This window comes from Haliotis rufescens, unplaced genomic scaffold (genome assembly GCF_023055435.1).
Source record: "Haliotis rufescens isolate VD_foot unplaced genomic scaffold, xgHalRufe1.0.p SCAF_16, whole genome shotgun sequence".
Classification (NCBI taxonomy): domain Eukaryota; kingdom Metazoa; phylum Mollusca; class Gastropoda; order Lepetellida; family Haliotidae; genus Haliotis; species Haliotis rufescens.
The window spans coordinates 12,974,736-12,994,529 of NW_025963846.1; the positions used below are offsets into that span (position 1 = coordinate 12,974,736).

The 19,794-nt window shown below is 44.0% G+C and overlaps 1 protein-coding gene across 1 annotated transcript in view; it reads right to left on the reverse strand.

Moving 5' to 3' along the window:
* LOC124135742 (deleted in malignant brain tumors 1 protein-like) overlaps window positions 1-16,346 on the reverse strand; it is a 34,882-nt gene extending 18,536 nt beyond the window's left edge. The window contains exons 1-3 of the mRNA XM_046501266.2: window positions 16,028-16,346; window positions 12,615-12,699; window positions 1,025-1,155 (exon numbers count right to left, since the gene is read on the reverse strand). Of these exons, the coding sequence (XP_046357222.2) occupies window positions 1,025-1,155; window positions 12,615-12,699; window positions 16,028-16,130 (319 nt within the window). The 5' untranslated portion in view covers window positions 16,131-16,346. The remainder of the gene's footprint in view (window positions 1-1,024; window positions 1,156-12,614; window positions 12,700-16,027) is intronic.
* Between the last annotated feature and the right edge of the window lie 3,448 nt (window positions 16,347-19,794).

The window sequence follows — 19,794 nt, forward strand, 5'->3', positions numbered from 1 at the left end:
CTAACCTGGAATCCCCATGGTACAACCAGCACAGGTTGATGGGGACCTATTCTAACCTGGAATCCCCATGGTACAACCAGCATAGGTTGATGGGGACCTATTCTAACCTGGAATCCCCATGGTACAACCAGCATAGGTTAATGGGGACCTATTCTAACCTGGAATCCCCATGGTACAACCAGCACAGGTTGATGGAGACCTATTCTAACCTGGAATCCCCATGGTACGACCAGCACAGGTTGATGGAGACCTATTCTAACCTGGAATCCCCATGGTAGGACCAGCACAGGTTGATGGAGAGTTGATGGGGACCTATTCTAACCTGGAATCCCCATGGTACGACCAGCACAGGTTGATGGAGACCTATTCTAACCTGGAATCCCCATGGTATTAAACTCTTGTTAAATAGGGACATTGAGACATGTTTGATCAACAGTGTTCATGGTGGACACTAAGGTAAGAAATATATTTTTATATTATGATGCTCAACATCCTCCTAAAGTGTTTATTTGGAAGTCGAACTGCTACACTGACCAACGTGCAGATGGTCAATGCACATTTTCCAAAGCTCAGTAGGTGCTTTTCGCCTGTTGAGCTAAAAAGTCAAAAGTGCAGCATATACTTAATAATAATAATTAAGCGACAAATCCCTTTCCATATCCAACAGAAATATCTGCATAAAACAGAGTCGATTGTACAATTCCGACTATAACATGAGCATGTGTTTATGAATCACTATCAAACAATGATGATACCAGGTGTTTGCGAAAAGGAGAGTGTATCCTGCCCCACCGGTGGCACCCGTCACAGACACATATCAGTAATGTCAAATGTACTCCCAATATCAGCGATATTAAGTGTTCCCAGCATATTGTGATATATATAGCATATTGAGATTGATATAACCACAAACTCAGAATTGAATTTGTGCATATGAAACAAATAGTTTAGATTGATAAATGATCTTATAGGATCAACAAGCATATGTTTCATTCAGACATATCTTCAAATGAAAAATACTCACAAGCATACACCGTCACAGATTCTCTAATACAGTCTCTAGAATCTTCTATGTCCACATCAAATTGCAGTTTGATGGTTTTGTTCTGTTGGAACATGCTTGTCATATTCAGCTCCCACCAGCATTCCTTATTCCTGCAACATAGGTGACATGTGGAAAAACATCACAAACATACCAAACATCACAAACGTACCAAACATCACAAACATACCAAACATCACAAACATACCAAACATCACAAACATACCAAACGTACTAAACATCACAAACATACCAAACATCACAAACATACCAAACATACCAAACATCACAAACATACCAAACATCACAAACATACCAAACATCACAAACATACCAAACATCACAAACGTACTAAACATCACAAACATACCAAACATCACAAACGTACCAAACATCACAAACATACCAAACATAACATACCAAACATCACAAACATACCAAACATCACAAACATAACATACCAAAATTCACAAACATCACAAAACTCCAGCTTCTTTCTAGGCTCATGTAGCTCCAGACCAAAGGTTGACCAGACCTTGGCAGATTGTCATAGAAGAACTTAAGCATTCACAGTAATTCAACCATAACTGGAGAGTCATTTAGTTGGTTGGTTGTTTAACGCCACACATAGCAATATTCCAGCTATATGACGGCGGTCTGTAAATCATCGAGTCTTGACCAGACAATCCAGTGATTGATATCATGAGCATTGATCCACGCAATTGAGATCGATGACATGCATCACCCAAGTCAGCGAGCCTGACCACCGGATCACATTAGTCGCCTCTTACGACAAGCATAGTCGCCATTTACGGCAAGCATGGGTTGCTGAAGACCCATTCTACCCCAGATCTTCACGGGTCTGGAGAGCCATTTAAATTTTGACAGTAACTATTAGAAAGTAATGCATGTGGTCAACAGAAAAACAAATACATGTCCATGAAATCTCATTAAAATCTTATCTATTCATCACTCCGTCAAGAGCTGACAACCTCTATAGAAGGTCACATTAACTCTTTAAAACCATCTAGTTAATCTAAATTCCCTGATGAGCATATCTGATTCATGTATCTAAAAATGTAAGTTAACAAGAACCCAAATGCCATAGAATAACAGTGACCTGAAATTCCCTTGTGGAGACAGGCATGGGGTGCTGGGAACCTATTCTAATCTAGAATCCACTTGTGGAGACAGGCATGGGGTGCTGGGAACCTATTCTAATCTAGAATCCACTTGTGGAGACAGGCATGGGGTGCTGGGAACCTATTCAGACCTAGAATCCACTTGTGGAGACAGGCATGGGGTGCTGGGAACCTATTCTGACCTAGAATCCACTTGTGGAGACAGGCATGGGGTGCTGGGAACCTATTCTAATCTAGAATCCACTTGTGGAGACAGGCATAGGGTGCTGGGAACCTATTCTAATCTAGAATCCACTTGTGGAGACAGGCATGCGGTGCTGGGAACCTATTCTGATCTAGAATCCACTTGTGGAGACAAGCATGGGGTGCTGGAAACCTATTCAGACCTAGAATTCACTTGTGGAGACAAGCATAAGGTGCTGGGAACCTATTCTGACCTAGAATCCACTTGTGGAGACAGGCATGGGGTGCTGGGAACCTATTCTGACCTAGAATCCACTTGTGGAGACAAGCATAAGGTGCTGGGAACCTATTCTGACCTAGAATCCACTTGTGGAGACAAGCATAGGGTGCTTGGAACCTATTCTGACCTAGAATCCACTTGTGGAGACAGGCATGGGGTGCTGGTAACCTATTCTGATCTAGAATCCACTTGTGGAGACAAGCATAGGGTGCTTGGAACCTATTCTGACCTAGAATCCACTTGTGGAGACAGGCATAAGGTGCTGGAAACCTATTCTGACCTAGAATCCACTTGTGGAGACAGGCATAAGGTGCTGAGAACCTATTCTAATCTAGAATCCACTTGTGGAGACAGGCATAAGGTGCTGAGAACCTATTCTAATCTAGAATCCACTTGTGGAGACAAGTATGGGGTGCTGAGAACCTATTCTGATCTAGAATCCACTTGTGGAGACAGGCATAAGGTGCTGAGAACCTATTCTGATCTAGAATCCACTTGTGGAGACAGGCATAAGGTGCTGAGAACCTATTCTGACCTAGAATCCACTTGTGGAGACAGGCATAAGGTGCTGGAAACCTATTCTGACCTAGAATCCACTTGTGGAGACAGGCATAAGGTGCTGAGAACCTATTCTAATCTAGAATCCACTTGTGGAGACAGGCATAAGGTGCTGAGAACCTATTCTAATCTAGAATCCACTTGTGGAGACAAGTATGGGGTGCTGAGAACCTATTCTGATCTAGAATCTACTTGTGGAGACAGGCATAAGGTGCTGAGAACCTATTCTAATCTAGAATCCACTTGTGGAGACAGGCATAGGGTGCTGGTAACCTATTCTAATCTAGAATCCACTTGTGGAGACAAGTATGGGGTGCTGGGAACCTATTCTAATCTAGAATCCACTTGTGGAGACAGGCATGGGGTGCTGGAAACCTATTCTGATCTAGAATCCACTTGTGGAGACAGGCATGGGGTGCTGGGAACCTATTCTGATCTAGAATCCACTTGTGGAGACAGGCATAAGGTGCTGAGAACCTATTCTAATCTAGAATCCACTTGTGGAGACAGGCATAGGGTGCTGGTAACCTATTCTAATCTAGAATCCACTTGTGGAGACAAGTATGGGGTGCTGGGAACCTATTCTAATCTAGAATCCACTTGTGGAGACAGGCATGGGGTGCTGGAAACCTATTCTGATCTAGAATCCACTTGTGGAGACAGGCATAGGGTGCTGGGAACCTATTCTGACCTAGAATCCACTTGTGGAGACAGGCATGGGGTGCTGGAAACCTATTCTGATCTAGAATCCACTTGTGGAGACAGGCATGGGGTGCTGGGAACCTATTCTGATCTAGAATCCACTTGTGGAGACAGGCATAAGGTGCTGAGAACCTATTCTAATCTAGAATCCACTTGTGGAGACAGGCATGGGGTGCTGGGAACCTATTCTGATCTAGAATCCACTTGTGGGACAGGCATGGGGTGCTGGGAACCTATTCTGACCTAGAATCCACTTGTGGAGACAAGCATAGGGTGCTGGGAACATATTCCGATCTAGAATCCACTTGTGGGACAGGCATGGGGTGCTGGGAACCTATTCTGATCTAGAATTCACTTGTGGAGACAAGCATAGGGTGCTGGGAACCTATTCTGACCTAGAATCCACTTGTGGAGACAGGCATGGGGTGCTGGGAACCTATTCCGATCTAGAATCCACTTGTGGAGACAAGCATAGGGTGCTGGGAACCTATTCCAATCTAGAATCCACTTGTGGAGACAGGCATGGGGTGCTGGGAACCTATTCTGATCTAGAATCCACTTGTGGGGACAAGTTTGGGGTGCTGGGAACCTATTCTGATCTAGAATCCACTTGTGGAGACAGGCATAGGGTGCTGGGAACCTATTCTGATCTAGAATCCACTTGTGGAGACAGGCATAGGGTGCTGGGAACCTATTCTGACCTAGAATCCACTTGTGGAGACAGGCATGGGGTGCTGGGAACCTATTCTGATCTAGAATCCACTTGTGGAGACAGGCATAAGGTGCGGGGAACCTATTCTGACCTAGAATCCACTTGTGGAGACAGGCATGGGGTGCTGGAAACCTATTCTGATCTAGAATCCACTTGTGGAGACAGGCATGGGGTGCTGGGAACCTATTCTGATCTAGAATCCACTTGTGGAGACAGGCATAAGGTGCTGAGAACCTATTCTAATCTAGAATCCACTTGTGGAGACAAGCATGGGGTGCTGGGAACCTATTCTGATCTAGAATCCACTTGTGGGACAGGCATGGGGTGCTGGGAACCTATTCTGACCTAGAATCCACTTGTGGAGACAAGCATAGGGTGCTGGGAACATATTCCGATCTAGAAATCACTTGTGGGACAGGCATGGGGTGCTGGGAACCTATTCTGATCTAGAATTCACTTGTGGAGACAAGCATAGGGTGCTGGGAACCTATTCTAATCTAGAATCCACTTGTGGAGACAGGCATAAGGTGCTGAGAACCTATTCTAATCTAGAATCCACTTGTGGAGACAAGTATGGGGTGCTGAGAACCTATTCTGATCTAGAATCTACTTGTGGAGACAGGCATAAGGTGCTGAGAACCTATTCTAATCTAGAATCCACTTGTGGAGACAGGCATAGGGTGCTGGTAACCTATTCTAATCTAGAATCCACTTGTGGAGACAAGTATGGGGTGCTGGGAACCTATTCTAATCTAGAATCCACTTGTGGAGACAGGCATGGGGTGCTGGAAACCTATTCTGACCTAGAATCCACTTGTGGAGACAGGCATGGGGTGCTGGGAACCTATTCTGATCTAGAATCCACTTGTGGAGACAGGCATAAGGTGCGGGAAACCTATTCTGACCTAGAATCCACTTGTGGAGACAGGCATGGGGTGCTGGAAACCTATTCTGATCTAGAATCCACTTGTGGAGACAAGCATGGGGTGCTTGGAACCTATTCTGATCTAGAATCCACTTGTGGAGACAGGCATAAGGTGCTGAGAACCTATTCTAATCTAGAATCCACTTGTGGAGACAAGCATGGGGTGCTGGGAACCTATTCTGATCTAGAATCCACTTGTGGGACAGGCATGGGGTGCTGGGAACCTATTCTGACCTAGAATCCACTTGTGGAGACAAGCATAGGGTGCTGGGAACATATTCCGATCTAGAAATCACTTGTGGGACAGGCATGGGGTGCTGGGAACCTATTCTGATCTAGAATTCACTTGTGGAGACAAGCATAGGGTGCTGGGAACCTATTCTGACCTAGAATCCACTTGTGGAGACAGGCATGGGGTGCTGGGAACCTATTCTGATCTAGAATCCACTTGTGGAGACAAGCATAGGGTGCTGGGAACCTATTCTGACCTAGAATCCACTTGTGGAGACAGGCATGGGGTGCTGGAAACCTATTCTGATCTAGAATCCACTTGTGGAGACAGGCATAAGGTGCTGAGAACCTATTCTAATCTAGAATCCACTTGTGGAGACAAGTATGGGGTGCTGAGAACCTATTCTGATCTAGAATCCACTTGTGGAGACAGGCATAAGGTGCTGAGAACCTATTCTGATCTAGAATCCACTTGTGGAGACAGGCATAAGGTGCTGAGAACCTATTCTGACCTAGAATCCACTTGTGGAGACAGGCATAAGGTGCTGGAAACCTATTCTGACCTAGAATCCACTTGTGGAGACAGGCATAAGGTGCTGAGAACCTATTCTAATCTAGAATCCACTTGTGGAGACAGGCATAAGGTGCTGAGAACCTATTCTAATCTAGAATCCACTTGTGGAGACAAGTATGGGGTGCTGAGAACCTATTCTGATCTAGAATCTACTTGTGGAGACAGGCATAAGGTGCTGAGAACCTATTCTAATCTAGAATCCACTTGTGGAGACAGGCATAGGGTGCTGGTAACCTATTCTAATCTAGAATCCACTTGTGGAGACAAGTATGGGGTGCTGGGAACCTATTCTAATCTAGAATCCACTTGTGGAGACAGGCATGGGGTGCTGGAAACCTATTCTGATCTAGAATCCACTTGTGGAGACAGGCATGGGGTGCTGGGAACCTATTCTGATCTAGAATCCACTTGTGGAGACAGGCATGGGGTGCTGGAAACCTATTCTGATCTAGAATCCACTTGTGGAGACAGGCATGGGGTGCTGGGAACCTATTCTGATCTAGAATCCACTTGTGGAGACAAGTATGGGGTGCTGAGAACCTATTCTGATCTAGAATCTACTTGTGGAGACAGGCATAAGGTGCTGAGAACCTATTCTAATCTAGAATCCACTTGTGGAGACAGGCATAGGGTGCTGGTAACCTATTCTAATCTAGAATCCACTTGTGGAGACAAGTATGGGGTGCTGGGAACCTATTCTAATCTAGAATCCACTTGTGGAGACAGGCATGGGGTGCTGGAAACCTATTCTGATCTAGAATCCACTTGTGGAGACAGGCATGGGGTGCTGGGAACCTATTCTGATCTAGAATCCACTTGTGGAGACAGGCATGGGGTGCTGGAAACCTATTCTGATCTAGAATCCACTTGTGGAGACAGGCATGGGGTGCTGGGAACCTATTCTGATCTAGAATCCACTTGTGGAGACAGGCATAAGGTGCTGAGAACCTATTCTAATCTAGAATCCACTTGTGGAGACAAGCATGCGGTGCTGGGAACCTATTCTGATCTAGAATCCACTTGTGGGACAGGCATGGGGTGCTGGGAACCTATTCTGACCTAGAATCCACTTGTGGAGACAAGCATAGGGTGCTGGGAACATATTCCGATCTAGAAATCACTTGTGGGACAGGCATGGGGTGCTGGGAACCTATTCTGATCTAGAATTCACTTGTGGAGACAAGCATAGGGTGCTGGGAACCTATTCTAATCTAGAATCCACTTGTGGAGACAGGCATAAGGTGCTGAGAACCTATTCTAATCTAGAATCCACTTGTGGAGACAAGTATGGGGTGCTGAGAACCTATTCTGATCTAGAATCTACTTGTGGAGACAGGCATAAGGTGCTGAGAACCTATTCTAATCTAGAATCCACTTGTGGAGACAGGCATAGGGTGCTGGTAACCTATTCTAATCTAGAATCCACTTGTGGAGACAAGTATGGGGTGCTGGGAACCTATTCTAATCTAGAATCCACTTGTGGAGACAGGCATGGGGTGCTGGAAACCTATTCTGACCTAGAATCCACTTGTGGAGACAGGCATGGGGTGCTGGGAACCTATTCTGATCTAGAATCCACTTGTGGAGACAGGCATAAGGTGCGGGAAACCTATTCTGACCTAGAATCCACTTGTGGAGACAGGCATGGGGTGCTGGAAACCTATTCTGATCTAGAATCCACTTGTGGAGACAGGCATGGGGTGCTTGGAACCTATTCTGATCTAGAATCCACTTGTGGAGACAGGCATAAGGTGCTGAGAACCTATTCTAATCTAGAATCCACTTGTGGAGACAAGCATGGGGTGCTGGGAACCTATTCTGATCTAGAATCCACTTGTGGGACAGGCATGGGGTGCTGGGAACCTATTCTGACCTAGAATCCACTTGTGGAGACAAGCATAGGGTGCTGGGAACATATTCCGATCTAGAAATCACTTGTGGGACAGGCATGGGGTGCTGGGAACCTATTCTGATCTAGAATTCACTTGTGGAGACAAGCATAGGGTGCTGGGAACCTATTCTGACCTAGAATCCACTTGTGGAGACAGGCATGGGGTGCTGGGAACCTATTCTGATCTAGAATCCACTTGTGGAGACAAGCATAGGGTGCTGGGAACCTATTCTGACCTAGAATCCACTTGTGGAGACAGGCATGGGGTGCTGGAAACCTATTCTGATCTAGAATACACTTGTGGAGACAGGCATAAGGTGCTGAGAACCTATTCTAATCTAGAATCCACTTGTGGAGACAAGTATGGGGTGCTGAGAACCTATTCTGATCTAGAATCCACTTGTGGAGACAGGCATAAGGTGCTGAGAACCTATTCTGATCTAGAATCCACTTGTGGAGACAGGCATAAGGTGCTGAGAACCTATTCTGACCTAGAATCCACTTGTGGAGACAGGCATAAGGTGCTGGAAACCTATTCTGACCTAGAATCCACTTGTGGAGACAGGCATAAGGTGCTGAGAACCTATTCTAATCTAGAATCCACTTGTGGAGACAGGCATAAGGTGCTGAGAACCTATTCTAATCTAGAATCCACTTGTGGAGACAAGTATGGGGTGCTGAGAACCTATTCTGATCTAGAATCTACTTGTGGAGACAGGCATAAGGTGCTGAGAACCTATTCTAATCTAGAATCCACTTGTGGAGACAGGCATAGGGTGCTGGTAACCTATTCTAATCTAGAATCCACTTGTGGAGACAAGTATGGGGTGCTGGGAACCTATTCTAATCTAGAATCCACTTGTGGAGACAGGCATGGGGTGCTGGAAACCTATTCTGATCTAGAATCCACTTGTGGAGACAGGCATGGGGTGCTGGGAACCTATTCTGATCTAGAATCCACTTGTGGAGACAGGCATAAGGTGCTGAGAACCTATTCTAATCTAGAATCCACTTGTGGAGACAGGCATAGGGTGCTGGTAACCTATTCTAATCTAGAATCCACTTGTGGAGACAAGTATGGGGTGCTGGGAACCTATTCTAATCTAGAATCCACTTGTGGAGACAGGCATGGGGTGCTGGAAACCTATTCTGATCTAGAATCCACTTGTGGAGACAGGCATAGGGTGCTGGGAACCTATTCTGACCTAGAATCCACTTGTGGAGACAGGCATGGGGTGCTGGAAACCTATTCTGATCTAGAATCCACTTGTGGAGACAGGCATGGGGTGCTGGGAACCTATTCTGATCTAGAATCCACTTGTGGAGACAGGCATAAGGTGCTGAGAACCTATTCTAATCTAGAATCCACTTGTGGAGACAGGCATGGGGTGCTGGGAACCTATTCTGATCTAGAATCCACTTGTGGGACAGGCATGGGGTGCTGGGAACCTATTCTGACCTAGAATCCACTTGTGGAGACAAGCATAGGGTGCTGGGAACATATTCCGATCTAGAATCCACTTGTGGGACAGGCATGGGGTGCTGGGAACCTATTCTGATCTAGAATTCACTTGTGGAGACAAGCATAGGGTGCTGGGAACCTATTCTGACCTAGAATCCACTTGTGGAGACAGGCATGGGGTGCTGGGAACCTATTCCGATCTAGAATCCACTTGTGGAGACAAGCATAGGGTGCTGGGAACCTATTCCAATCTAGAATCCACTTGTGGAGACAGGCATGGGGTGCTGGGAACCTATTCTGATCTAGAATCCACTTGTGGGGACAAGTTTGGGGTGCTGGGAACCTATTCTGATCTAGAATCCACTTGTGGAGACAGGCATAGGGTGCTGGGAACCTATTCTGATCTAGAATCCACTTGTGGAGACAGGCATAGGGTGCTGGGAACCTATTCTGACCTAGAATCCACTTGTGGAGACAGGCATGGGGTGCTGGGAACCTATTCTGATCTAGAATCCACTTGTGGAGACAGGCATAAGGTGCGGGGAACCTATTCTGACCTAGAATCCACTTGTGGAGACAGGCATGGGGTGCTGGAAACCTATTCTGATCTAGAATCCACTTGTGGAGACAGGCATGGGGTGCTGGGAACCTATTCTGATCTAGAATCCACTTGTGGAGACAGGCATAAGGTGCTGAGAACCTATTCTAATCTAGAATCCACTTGTGGAGACAAGCATGGGGTGCTGGGAACCTATTCTGATCTAGAATCCACTTGTGGGACAGGCATGGGGTGCTGGGAACCTATTCTGACCTAGAATCCACTTGTGGAGACAAGCATAGGGTGCTGGGAACATATTCCGATCTAGAAATCACTTGTGGGACAGGCATGGGGTGCTGGGAACCTATTCTGATCTAGAATTCACTTGTGGAGACAAGCATAGGGTGCTGGGAACCTATTCTAATCTAGAATCCACTTGTGGAGACAGGCATAAGGTGCTGAGAACCTATTCTAATCTAGAATCCACTTGTGGAGACAAGTATGGGGTGCTGAGAACCTATTCTGATCTAGAATCTACTTGTGGAGACAGGCATAAGGTGCTGAGAACCTATTCTAATCTAGAATCCACTTGTGGAGACAGGCATAGGGTGCTGGTAACCTATTCTAATCTAGAATCCACTTGTGGAGACAAGTATGGGGTGCTGGGAACCTATTCTAATCTAGAATCCACTTGTGGAGACAGGCATGGGGTGCTGGAAACCTATTCTGACCTAGAATCCACTTGTGGAGACAGGCATGGGGTGCTGGGAACCTATTCTGATCTAGAATCCACTTGTGGAGACAGGCATAAGGTGCGGGAAACCTATTCTGACCTAGAATCCACTTGTGGAGACAGGCATGGGGTGCTGGAAACCTATTCTGATCTAGAATCCACTTGTGGAGACAGGCATGGGGTGCTTGGAACCTATTCTGATCTAGAATCCACTTGTGGAGACAGGCATAAGGTGCTGAGAACCTATTCTAATCTAGAATCCACTTGTGGAGACAAGCATGGGGTGCTGGGAACCTATTCTGATCTAGAATCCACTTGTGGGACAGGCATGGGGTGCTGGGAACCTATTCTGACCTAGAATCCACTTGTGGAGACAAGCATAGGGTGCTGGGAACATATTCCGATCTAGAAATCACTTGTGGGACAGGCATGGGGTGCTGGGAACCTATTCTGATCTAGAATTCACTTGTGGAGACAAGCATAGGGTGCTGGGAACCTATTCTGACCTAGAATCCACTTGTGGAGACAGGCATGGGGTGCTGGGAACCTATTCTGATCTAGAATCCACTTGTGGAGACAAGCATAGGGTGCTGGGAACCTATTCTGACCTAGAATCCACTTGTGGAGACAGGCATGGGGTGCTGGAAACCTATTCTGATCTAGAATCCACTTGTGGAGACAGGCATGGGGTGCTGGGAACCTATTCTGATCTAGAATCCACTTGTGGAGACAGGCATAAGGTGCTGAGAACCTATTCTAATCTAGAATCCACTTGTGGAGACAGGCATGGGGTGCTGGGAACCTATTCTGATCTAGAATCCACTTGTGGGACAGGCATGGGGTGCTGGGAACCTATTCTGACCTAGAATTCACTTGAGGAGACAAGCATAGGGTGCTGGGAACCTATTCTGACCTAGAATCCACTTGTGGAGACAGGCATGGGGTGCTGGGAACCTATTCTGATCTAGAATCCACTTGTGGAGACAAGCATAGGGTGCTGGGAACCTATTCCAATCTAGAATCCACTTGTGGAGACAGGCATGGGGTGCTGGGAACCTATTCTGATCTAGAATCCACTTGTGGGGACAAGTTTGGGGTGCTGGGAACCTATTCTGACCTAGAATCCACTTGTGGAGACAGGCATAGGGTGCTGGGAACCTATTCTGATCTAGAATCCACTTGTGGAGACAGGCATAGGGTGCTGGGAACCTATTCTGATCTAGAATCCACTTGTGGAGACAGGCATAGGGTGCTGGGAACCTATTCTGACCTAGAATCCACTTGTGGAGACAGGCATGGGGTGCTGGGAACCTATTCTGATCTAGAATCCACTTGTGGAGACAGGCATAAGGTGCTGGAAACCTATTCTGACCTAGAATCCACTTGTGGGGACAAGTATGGGGTGCTGGTAACCTATTCTGACCTAGAATCCACTTGTGGAGACAAGTATTGGGTGCTGGGAACCTATTCTGATCTATACTATAAATATCACGTCTATGAATACCAGAGGTGAGACATATTATTTCCAAAAGGGAAATCAAACCTGGCTTCGGACCGACAAGAGAATGCTTTGATCACTAGGTTACCCCACCACCCACAGGAGTCTACATTGATGAAAAACATATCAAGGAACTCTCTTACTGTTCATATCCATTTGGATATCCTTCTGATCGGATTGCATAGCTTAAAGTGTCGGACACTCTCAGTCTTTTCATGCAGTCAGCATCTGTAAAGCACAAAAATAGTGCAAGTAATGTTAACATGACTGCCAACTTTAATATTCATTATCTGAACAATTCATAAAACATTCTACATAACTACATTTCATATACTGTAACTGCTTAAGAGGTGCTGAAGTTGTTGCAGGTCTACAATTGCTTAGTTGATTAAATATTTCAATATTTTCTAAACTGAAAACCCTTTATGCTATTGGTGTTAACTGGAGCAGCATTAGCAAAAAAATTAGCACAGAATTAGCACTAGCAGAAATAGTGTTAGTGTTAACTAAAGCAGCATAGCATACCATGACTCAGAATTAGAGCTAGCAAAAGTAGTATTAGTGTTAACTGAAGCAGCAATAGTGTTGATTGAAGCATGAATAGCGTTAACTGAAGCAGGATTAGCGTAAACTGAAGCAGTATTCGTCTTAATTGAAGCAGCACTAGCATTAACATCTTTCCCAAGGCAATGAAGTTAACTACATTTAAAAGTTCAGTTTCCACCCTTGCTGGAATAGGCTGGAATTATGGAGATATATATTTGGGCAGAACTAACAAGTCTTTGCATAGTCCAATCAAAATCCCCAGGATTTGCAAAGCAAGTGCACCGTCAGTTTGGACACATAGTTTTCCAAATCTTTTCATGTTTTTAATCAAGGTGCTCACATGATATGATGCACTTCGTGAGATAAAACCCATTTTATTACAACAAAGCTCTTTATTATCGATCAGATTGTCTTGACTGGGCGCTGCCATTTTGTTTGAAGCAAATGCAAGGGACATCAGAGGCTGAATCTGATTGGTCAAAAGGAGGGACATAGAAGGGACATCACTTGTAATACCCACTGGAGGCCCTACAATCAAGACCAGAAATTCCAGCCTAGTTTGACAAGGGTGGAAACTGGACTTTTAAAGTCAGTTATCTCCCTTGCCTTGGGAACAAGTAGTATGAACTGAAACAGCATTAGCGTTAACTGAAGAATAATTGACGTAAAGTGAAACAGCATTAGCGTTAACTGCTTGGACTTTAAGTTACGCTTTTACGAAATGGCCTTCCCCAGTCGTTTGATTGAAATGTGCTGCAATGAGCTCTGAAAATCTTCAGATGAAACATGCAGACAATGTTTCAGATTTAGACAACCTGAATACTGAAAATCATGAATTTAATGCATCTCCAAAAGAATGCGACCGCTGGCCCCTAGCCAAAATTGCGAGTCAATATGAATGTGACACCCCTCTCCTCTCAAGCATCAGTGGATTTATATCTAAAGAAAATGTCCTCTGTCAGGTTTACAGGAGAATCCTCACCTTAATCCAACATTACATTAATCCAATCACAGACCAAATAGGACTGTTTATTAGCGCCAAGTAGAGTACTTCCGCTGAAACAATACATGCGCGCTGGCTCATGTCGGCCTTTGACGCAGTCGCAAAATACAAAGACACCGAGTTGGGTGGCGTCTGTCTGGACTTGCAGGTTTGATCAGTGATGACATAAGTGAGTAGAATGCTTGTCTTGACCCCAGCAGTGACAATTCACAGGATGTAATTAGTGTCTGAATGACATTGTTTATATACTTTTTACAAGTGCTGCTCAATAAACAGTGATGTGGAATACATAGTTGTTTGTTTTCAGCATATGTCTAAGATGGTATTTCTGCTATCCAAAATGTCTTATTGTTGATATATATGCGATGTTTAATAATGCTCGCATTAATCTCAAGATCTACAGTACCTCATAATGAATTCAAATCTGTTAAGTACTGATGACAAACTTTACATACGGTAGATGAACTGTAAATACTGAAAGCAACGGAATACACATAAATAGAGAATCACTGTTTATTCTGCCATGATGTTGAAGCGCTTGGTTCAAATTACCGTAAATATAGATTCTGTTGTGTCATGACCTCAAATTTCACAAAACAGTAGGTTTGTGTCACCTAATTTTATTTCCCTTAAAAACATCCTATATTATCAATGACATATATTTAGTGGTTATCATTCAGAAGAGTCGAGTTGTAAAGCAGAGTGAGTGACTTGATTTAATGACTTTTTTAACAGTATTTCAGTTATATCACAACATGTATGTTTAATGAGTGAAGAAAGCCCAAATTGATGCAGGTCATATATGTTTATCACTTGTGTTTGGTGAAACCCACAAGCACAGGAATAAACAGGGTGAAACTAGGACTGGAACCCACAATGATTGGACTCTGGCCTGATTAAGGGGCACAACTCTGCACGACAAATTGCAGTAACTGCAGAGATTGGCTACCCTGGGGCCAACCATCTGAATAAGAGACAACATGCTACCCTCCCAGATTAAACCACCAAGGAAAGATAGATAGCAAGGATGATCCAAAATCACCCATTATATACTACTCAAAAGAAGTTGAGGATCACACGATTCTTTCACATTACTATAGTTGACCTAGGAAGACACGTGAAGCTCATGACCCGTGAAGATTCCGGGTTAGAATAGGTCTTCAGCAACCCATGCTAGCCGTAAAAGGTGACTCTGCTTGTCGCAAAAGGCGACTTAAGGGATCGGGTGGTCAGGCTCGCCGACTTGGTTGATGCATGTCATCGATCCCAATTGCGTGGATCGATGTTCATGATATTAATCACTGGATTGTCTGGTCCATGACCGCCGTCATATGGCTGGAATATTGCTAAGTGCAGCGTTAAACAACAAACAAACCAACCAACCAACGTGAAGCTCAGGGAAGAGAATAGGTTTTCAGCAACTCATGCTTGCAGTGAGAGTAAACTATGCTTGTCGTTATTAGCGACTGACTTGGTTGATGCATGTCATCGTATCCCGATTACATCGATCGATACTCATGATGTCAATCAATGGATTGTCTGGTTCAGACTAGATTATTTATAGATCGCTGTCATATAGCTGAGTGCGGTGCTAAACAACAAACAATCTAAAACAAACTATAGATAATCTGTCATGGCATGACATTAGTTATAGTAACGTGAAAGAATCAGATGGTCCTTAACTTATTTTGAGTAGTATACATATGGCGAGATAGTCATCAATAATCAGATCATATACAGGGTGATACTATTTCACAGTGATCTTATTTACACTAACACCGCCGTAGTTCAGACGTGACGAATATCTGCTTTGAGAAAGCCCAGTAGGTCTGTAATGGGACAGAGACCATATACCGATATGGTCTCCGACAGGGATCATATCTGGTCTGCACCAAAGTCATGATGCAGCTTAGATTCTCTACCACCCGGAGTTGTATTAATTTGGAAATGTGTTTTCATAAAAGGAGAAAACAGTGTATTTTTGTACGACAGCTTGTCAAAGCCTACCTGCAGTTCGACCCACAACTAGTGAGCAAACGAATAAAAACGATGTGATCAAAGCCGCCCATAGACTCAGTCGCTTTGAAAACAATCTTCTTCTTGTTAACATTCTTCGCTCCAAAGAATCCTTGTATACGACAAACGGAATCCTTCTCCCGCGGTGCTCGGTCAAGCGGATACAGGTGCAGTGCTAAACAGCTCCCCGTGAAATTTGATCATCAGGCGAAGCGTTTGTCGGGCGAAAATGTGTTCGTACGCTAAACAGAGCAGATTTGAAAATGAATTTCTCTACACTGAAATAATAGAGAAATACACACGGATTTAATAGCCTGGGGTTCGATTCCCCAAATGGATACAGTTGGTGAAGCCCATTTCTGGTGTTCCCGTCGTGATATTGCTGGAAATTGCAAAAAGCGGCGTAAAACAATACTCACTGACTCAAAAACAACAGACGAAGTTCATATCAGCCTGTTTTGACAAAAGACACAATGAGCCACACTGTCACTGATCGATCCCATAACATTGTTGTAGATGATAATAAACTGTCATATGATTAGCGTGAAGCACATGTTTCATGTGCAATGTCTGTCTTCCGATTGTCACAATGTAGCACATGCAACACCTTTTTGTTCAGAGGAATTCAGTAGCATCTCGTGGCAAACAATGTATACTATGCCATATCAACAGTGTTGAACATTGCGCAACAATAACTTGAACACACTAAACCCATCAGTAAATAAAATTCAATATCTCATTGGACACAGGGGCAACTAATTAGTGCACGCCATATGGAACGTTACATCGCATCCATTGTTCATGACGTCACAGAAGACGTGGCCTAAAATAACAACGTCGATCACTCGTTATTCTTTATATCAACCGGTATTAAGATAAATATATCATTATATGTTATGTTTGTAAATGTGTAGCGATTTCCATCCCCCAAAGTCCACCATCCGATCAACACAGGCATGTTTAAAACAATATAAACAATATTTGTTTCAATTCGTTTCCTGTCTTACATCTTAAACCATGTTCTTGACTACTATGCGATTACCTCCCTTACATATGGAATTTGATAAACAATGTCCCACAAATTAGCGCAGTAATTGAGGCAGAAACTAGGTCACGCTGCATTCCGCTTGTGATTAATCGGCACGTCGGCGCTGCCTCCATATCATAGCAAATGTCACGCATTTCAGGGTTGTAGTAAAACTAAAACTGAACTACCAACAAACTATCGAGTATTTTAAGAAAGTTATATATATGTTATAATCGTTTTAAAAAAATGAATGTCCTTTCTTTTCACTTACCCATTAGGCCACATTTTAGCTACCTATATATCTCTTAGACTTTTCAGAAAATAATTATAAATAGCAAAATAGTTATTCAGAATGTTATATCAACCCAAACACATTTAGAAGAAAAAAAAATACTCCTCCTAGTTCAACTTTTATATGTTTCATTATTGTTTTGTCTCATGTGCAGTTAGTGGGGCACGGGTGGCCCAGTCGTCTAAGGCGCCGCGATTCGCTGTGCAGAGTTGCGTCCCTTGGGCACGCCAGAAACCTATGATTGTGGGTTCGAATCCCGGTTCGCCCTGATTATGTTTCTAGGTTTGTCAGCACCATACCCGTGCTCGTGGGTTTCACCGAAGTGGTAAACGTCTGAGACCTACATCACTTCGGGCTTTCCTCCCACATTAAGCTGACACGCCGTGATATAACTGGAATACTGTTAAAAGCGGCCCTAAACCCTACTCACTCACTCACTCACTCACTCGTGTGCAGTTACCTCCCGTACCTACCGAATTCCTTAATTCCGTTGGAACCCTGTGGAATAAGCCCGGTAGACTATCTATGTCAATGGTCTCACCTTCATTATTTTGACAAATGTTCTAACACATTTTAAGAATTCGGGGGTTTCGGTAAAAATAAAACTGGACAACTAACATAATAACAAGAATGCGCGAAACATATACCCCCACTGATAATGAATTGCACACACAGTCAAGTGTAGACAAAATTAGAAATGCGATATAACCCTGCACAATAACCCATAGACCCCCATGTCCCCACAAACTTTTAATATAACTACTATAAATAGACCTGGCCGTCGTGGAATAACCTAAATTTATTTTCAACCTGACCACAGTAAGTGCATGTATGGACACACAATGTGGCCAAATGTAACAAATGTTATATTTGGGATAACACTTTCTCAGAAAGCCTCGGTGGCTGGGTGGGTTAGCGCTGACTTAGTGTGCTGGCGATCAGGTGCCTCACTCTGGCAGTGTGGGTTCGAATTCCGGACGGGACTCAACCCCAAAAGTACGAGAATCTGTACTTTACTGAGAAAGTGTTATCCCCAATATAACATTTGTTACATTTGACCACTTTCTAAACGGCATTTTGTGTTCATAGCTTCCGGCCATGGGAGCCAAACCAATTTACACTTGTCAGAGAGGTACACAAAGTACGTAATCTAGACTACCAGTTGTCGGACTTTCATTTTGTGGCGATTAGGTGCCTCACTCTGGCAGTGTGGGTTTGAATCCCTGGTAAGACTCAACTAAAAAAGTACGAAAATCTGTACATTACTGAGAAAGTGTTATCCCAAATATAACATTTGTTACACATGCAGTTAATGTATTTATATGATCTGTGTACTCATTATACATACGGCCCGTGAAGATCCGGAGGAGAATAGGTTTTCAGCAACCCATGCTTGCCGTAAAAGGCGACTAACGGGATCGGGTGGTCGGACTCGCTGACTTGGTTGATGCGTATCATCGATCCCAATTGCGTGGATCGATGTTCATGTTGTCAATCGCTGGATTTTCTGGTCCAGACTCGATTATTTACAGACCGCCGTCATATAGCTGGAATATTGCTGAGTGAGGCGTTAAACAACAAACAAACTTTATACATACATGTAGTACATTGTATTTCAAGGTGGATTGTACTTCAACTGGAATATTTCTGAGTGAGGCGTTAAACAACAAACAAACTTTATACATACATGTAGTACATTGTAATTCAAGGTTGATTGTACTTCAATATGACTGTTATATCTCACCTGACGTAGCCAAGTTCAGATTCCCACAGAGTAACGCACTTGGCAGATGCCAGTTAGAAAGGACGCAACTCTCCATCCTTGTGTGTCCATGTTTTTAATGATTGTTTTCTTCTCGGCTATTTAATCGAGCTCCGAAGGGTTCCAAAGGGTTAAAGTCGGAAAACTTCTCGAGTAGTCCTATGAAATTTGATCGTTTATCTGCTCTTCAGGAAAGTGAAGGCTTACTTAGCTTGACGTAGTTTTTTATAAATATGCAAAAACATAAGTGTTTGCCTTGTAGAAGTATGAAGGAGAAGATAAATACATGACACTTTTTATGAATACACAGTCGTGAATAGTTGTCGTCCATAAGAAGCGTCATGTCTTCATGTTCTCCCAACTTCTAAATACCTATCAAAGACCTCAAGTACGCGTGAAGATCCCAATAGGTCTCAGCAACCCATGCTTGCCTTAAAAGACAACTGTGCTTGTCATAAGAAGCGGCTAACGGGATCGGGTGGTCAGGCTCGCTGATTGGTTGATGCATGTCATCGTATCCCAATTGCGTGGATCGATGCTCATGGTGTCAATCACTTGATTGTCTGATCCAGACTCGATTACTAACAGACCGCCGTCATATAGCTGGAATATTGCTGAGTGCGATGAAATACCATACATCACATCACATCATAATAATTCAAATCGCTTATGATCAT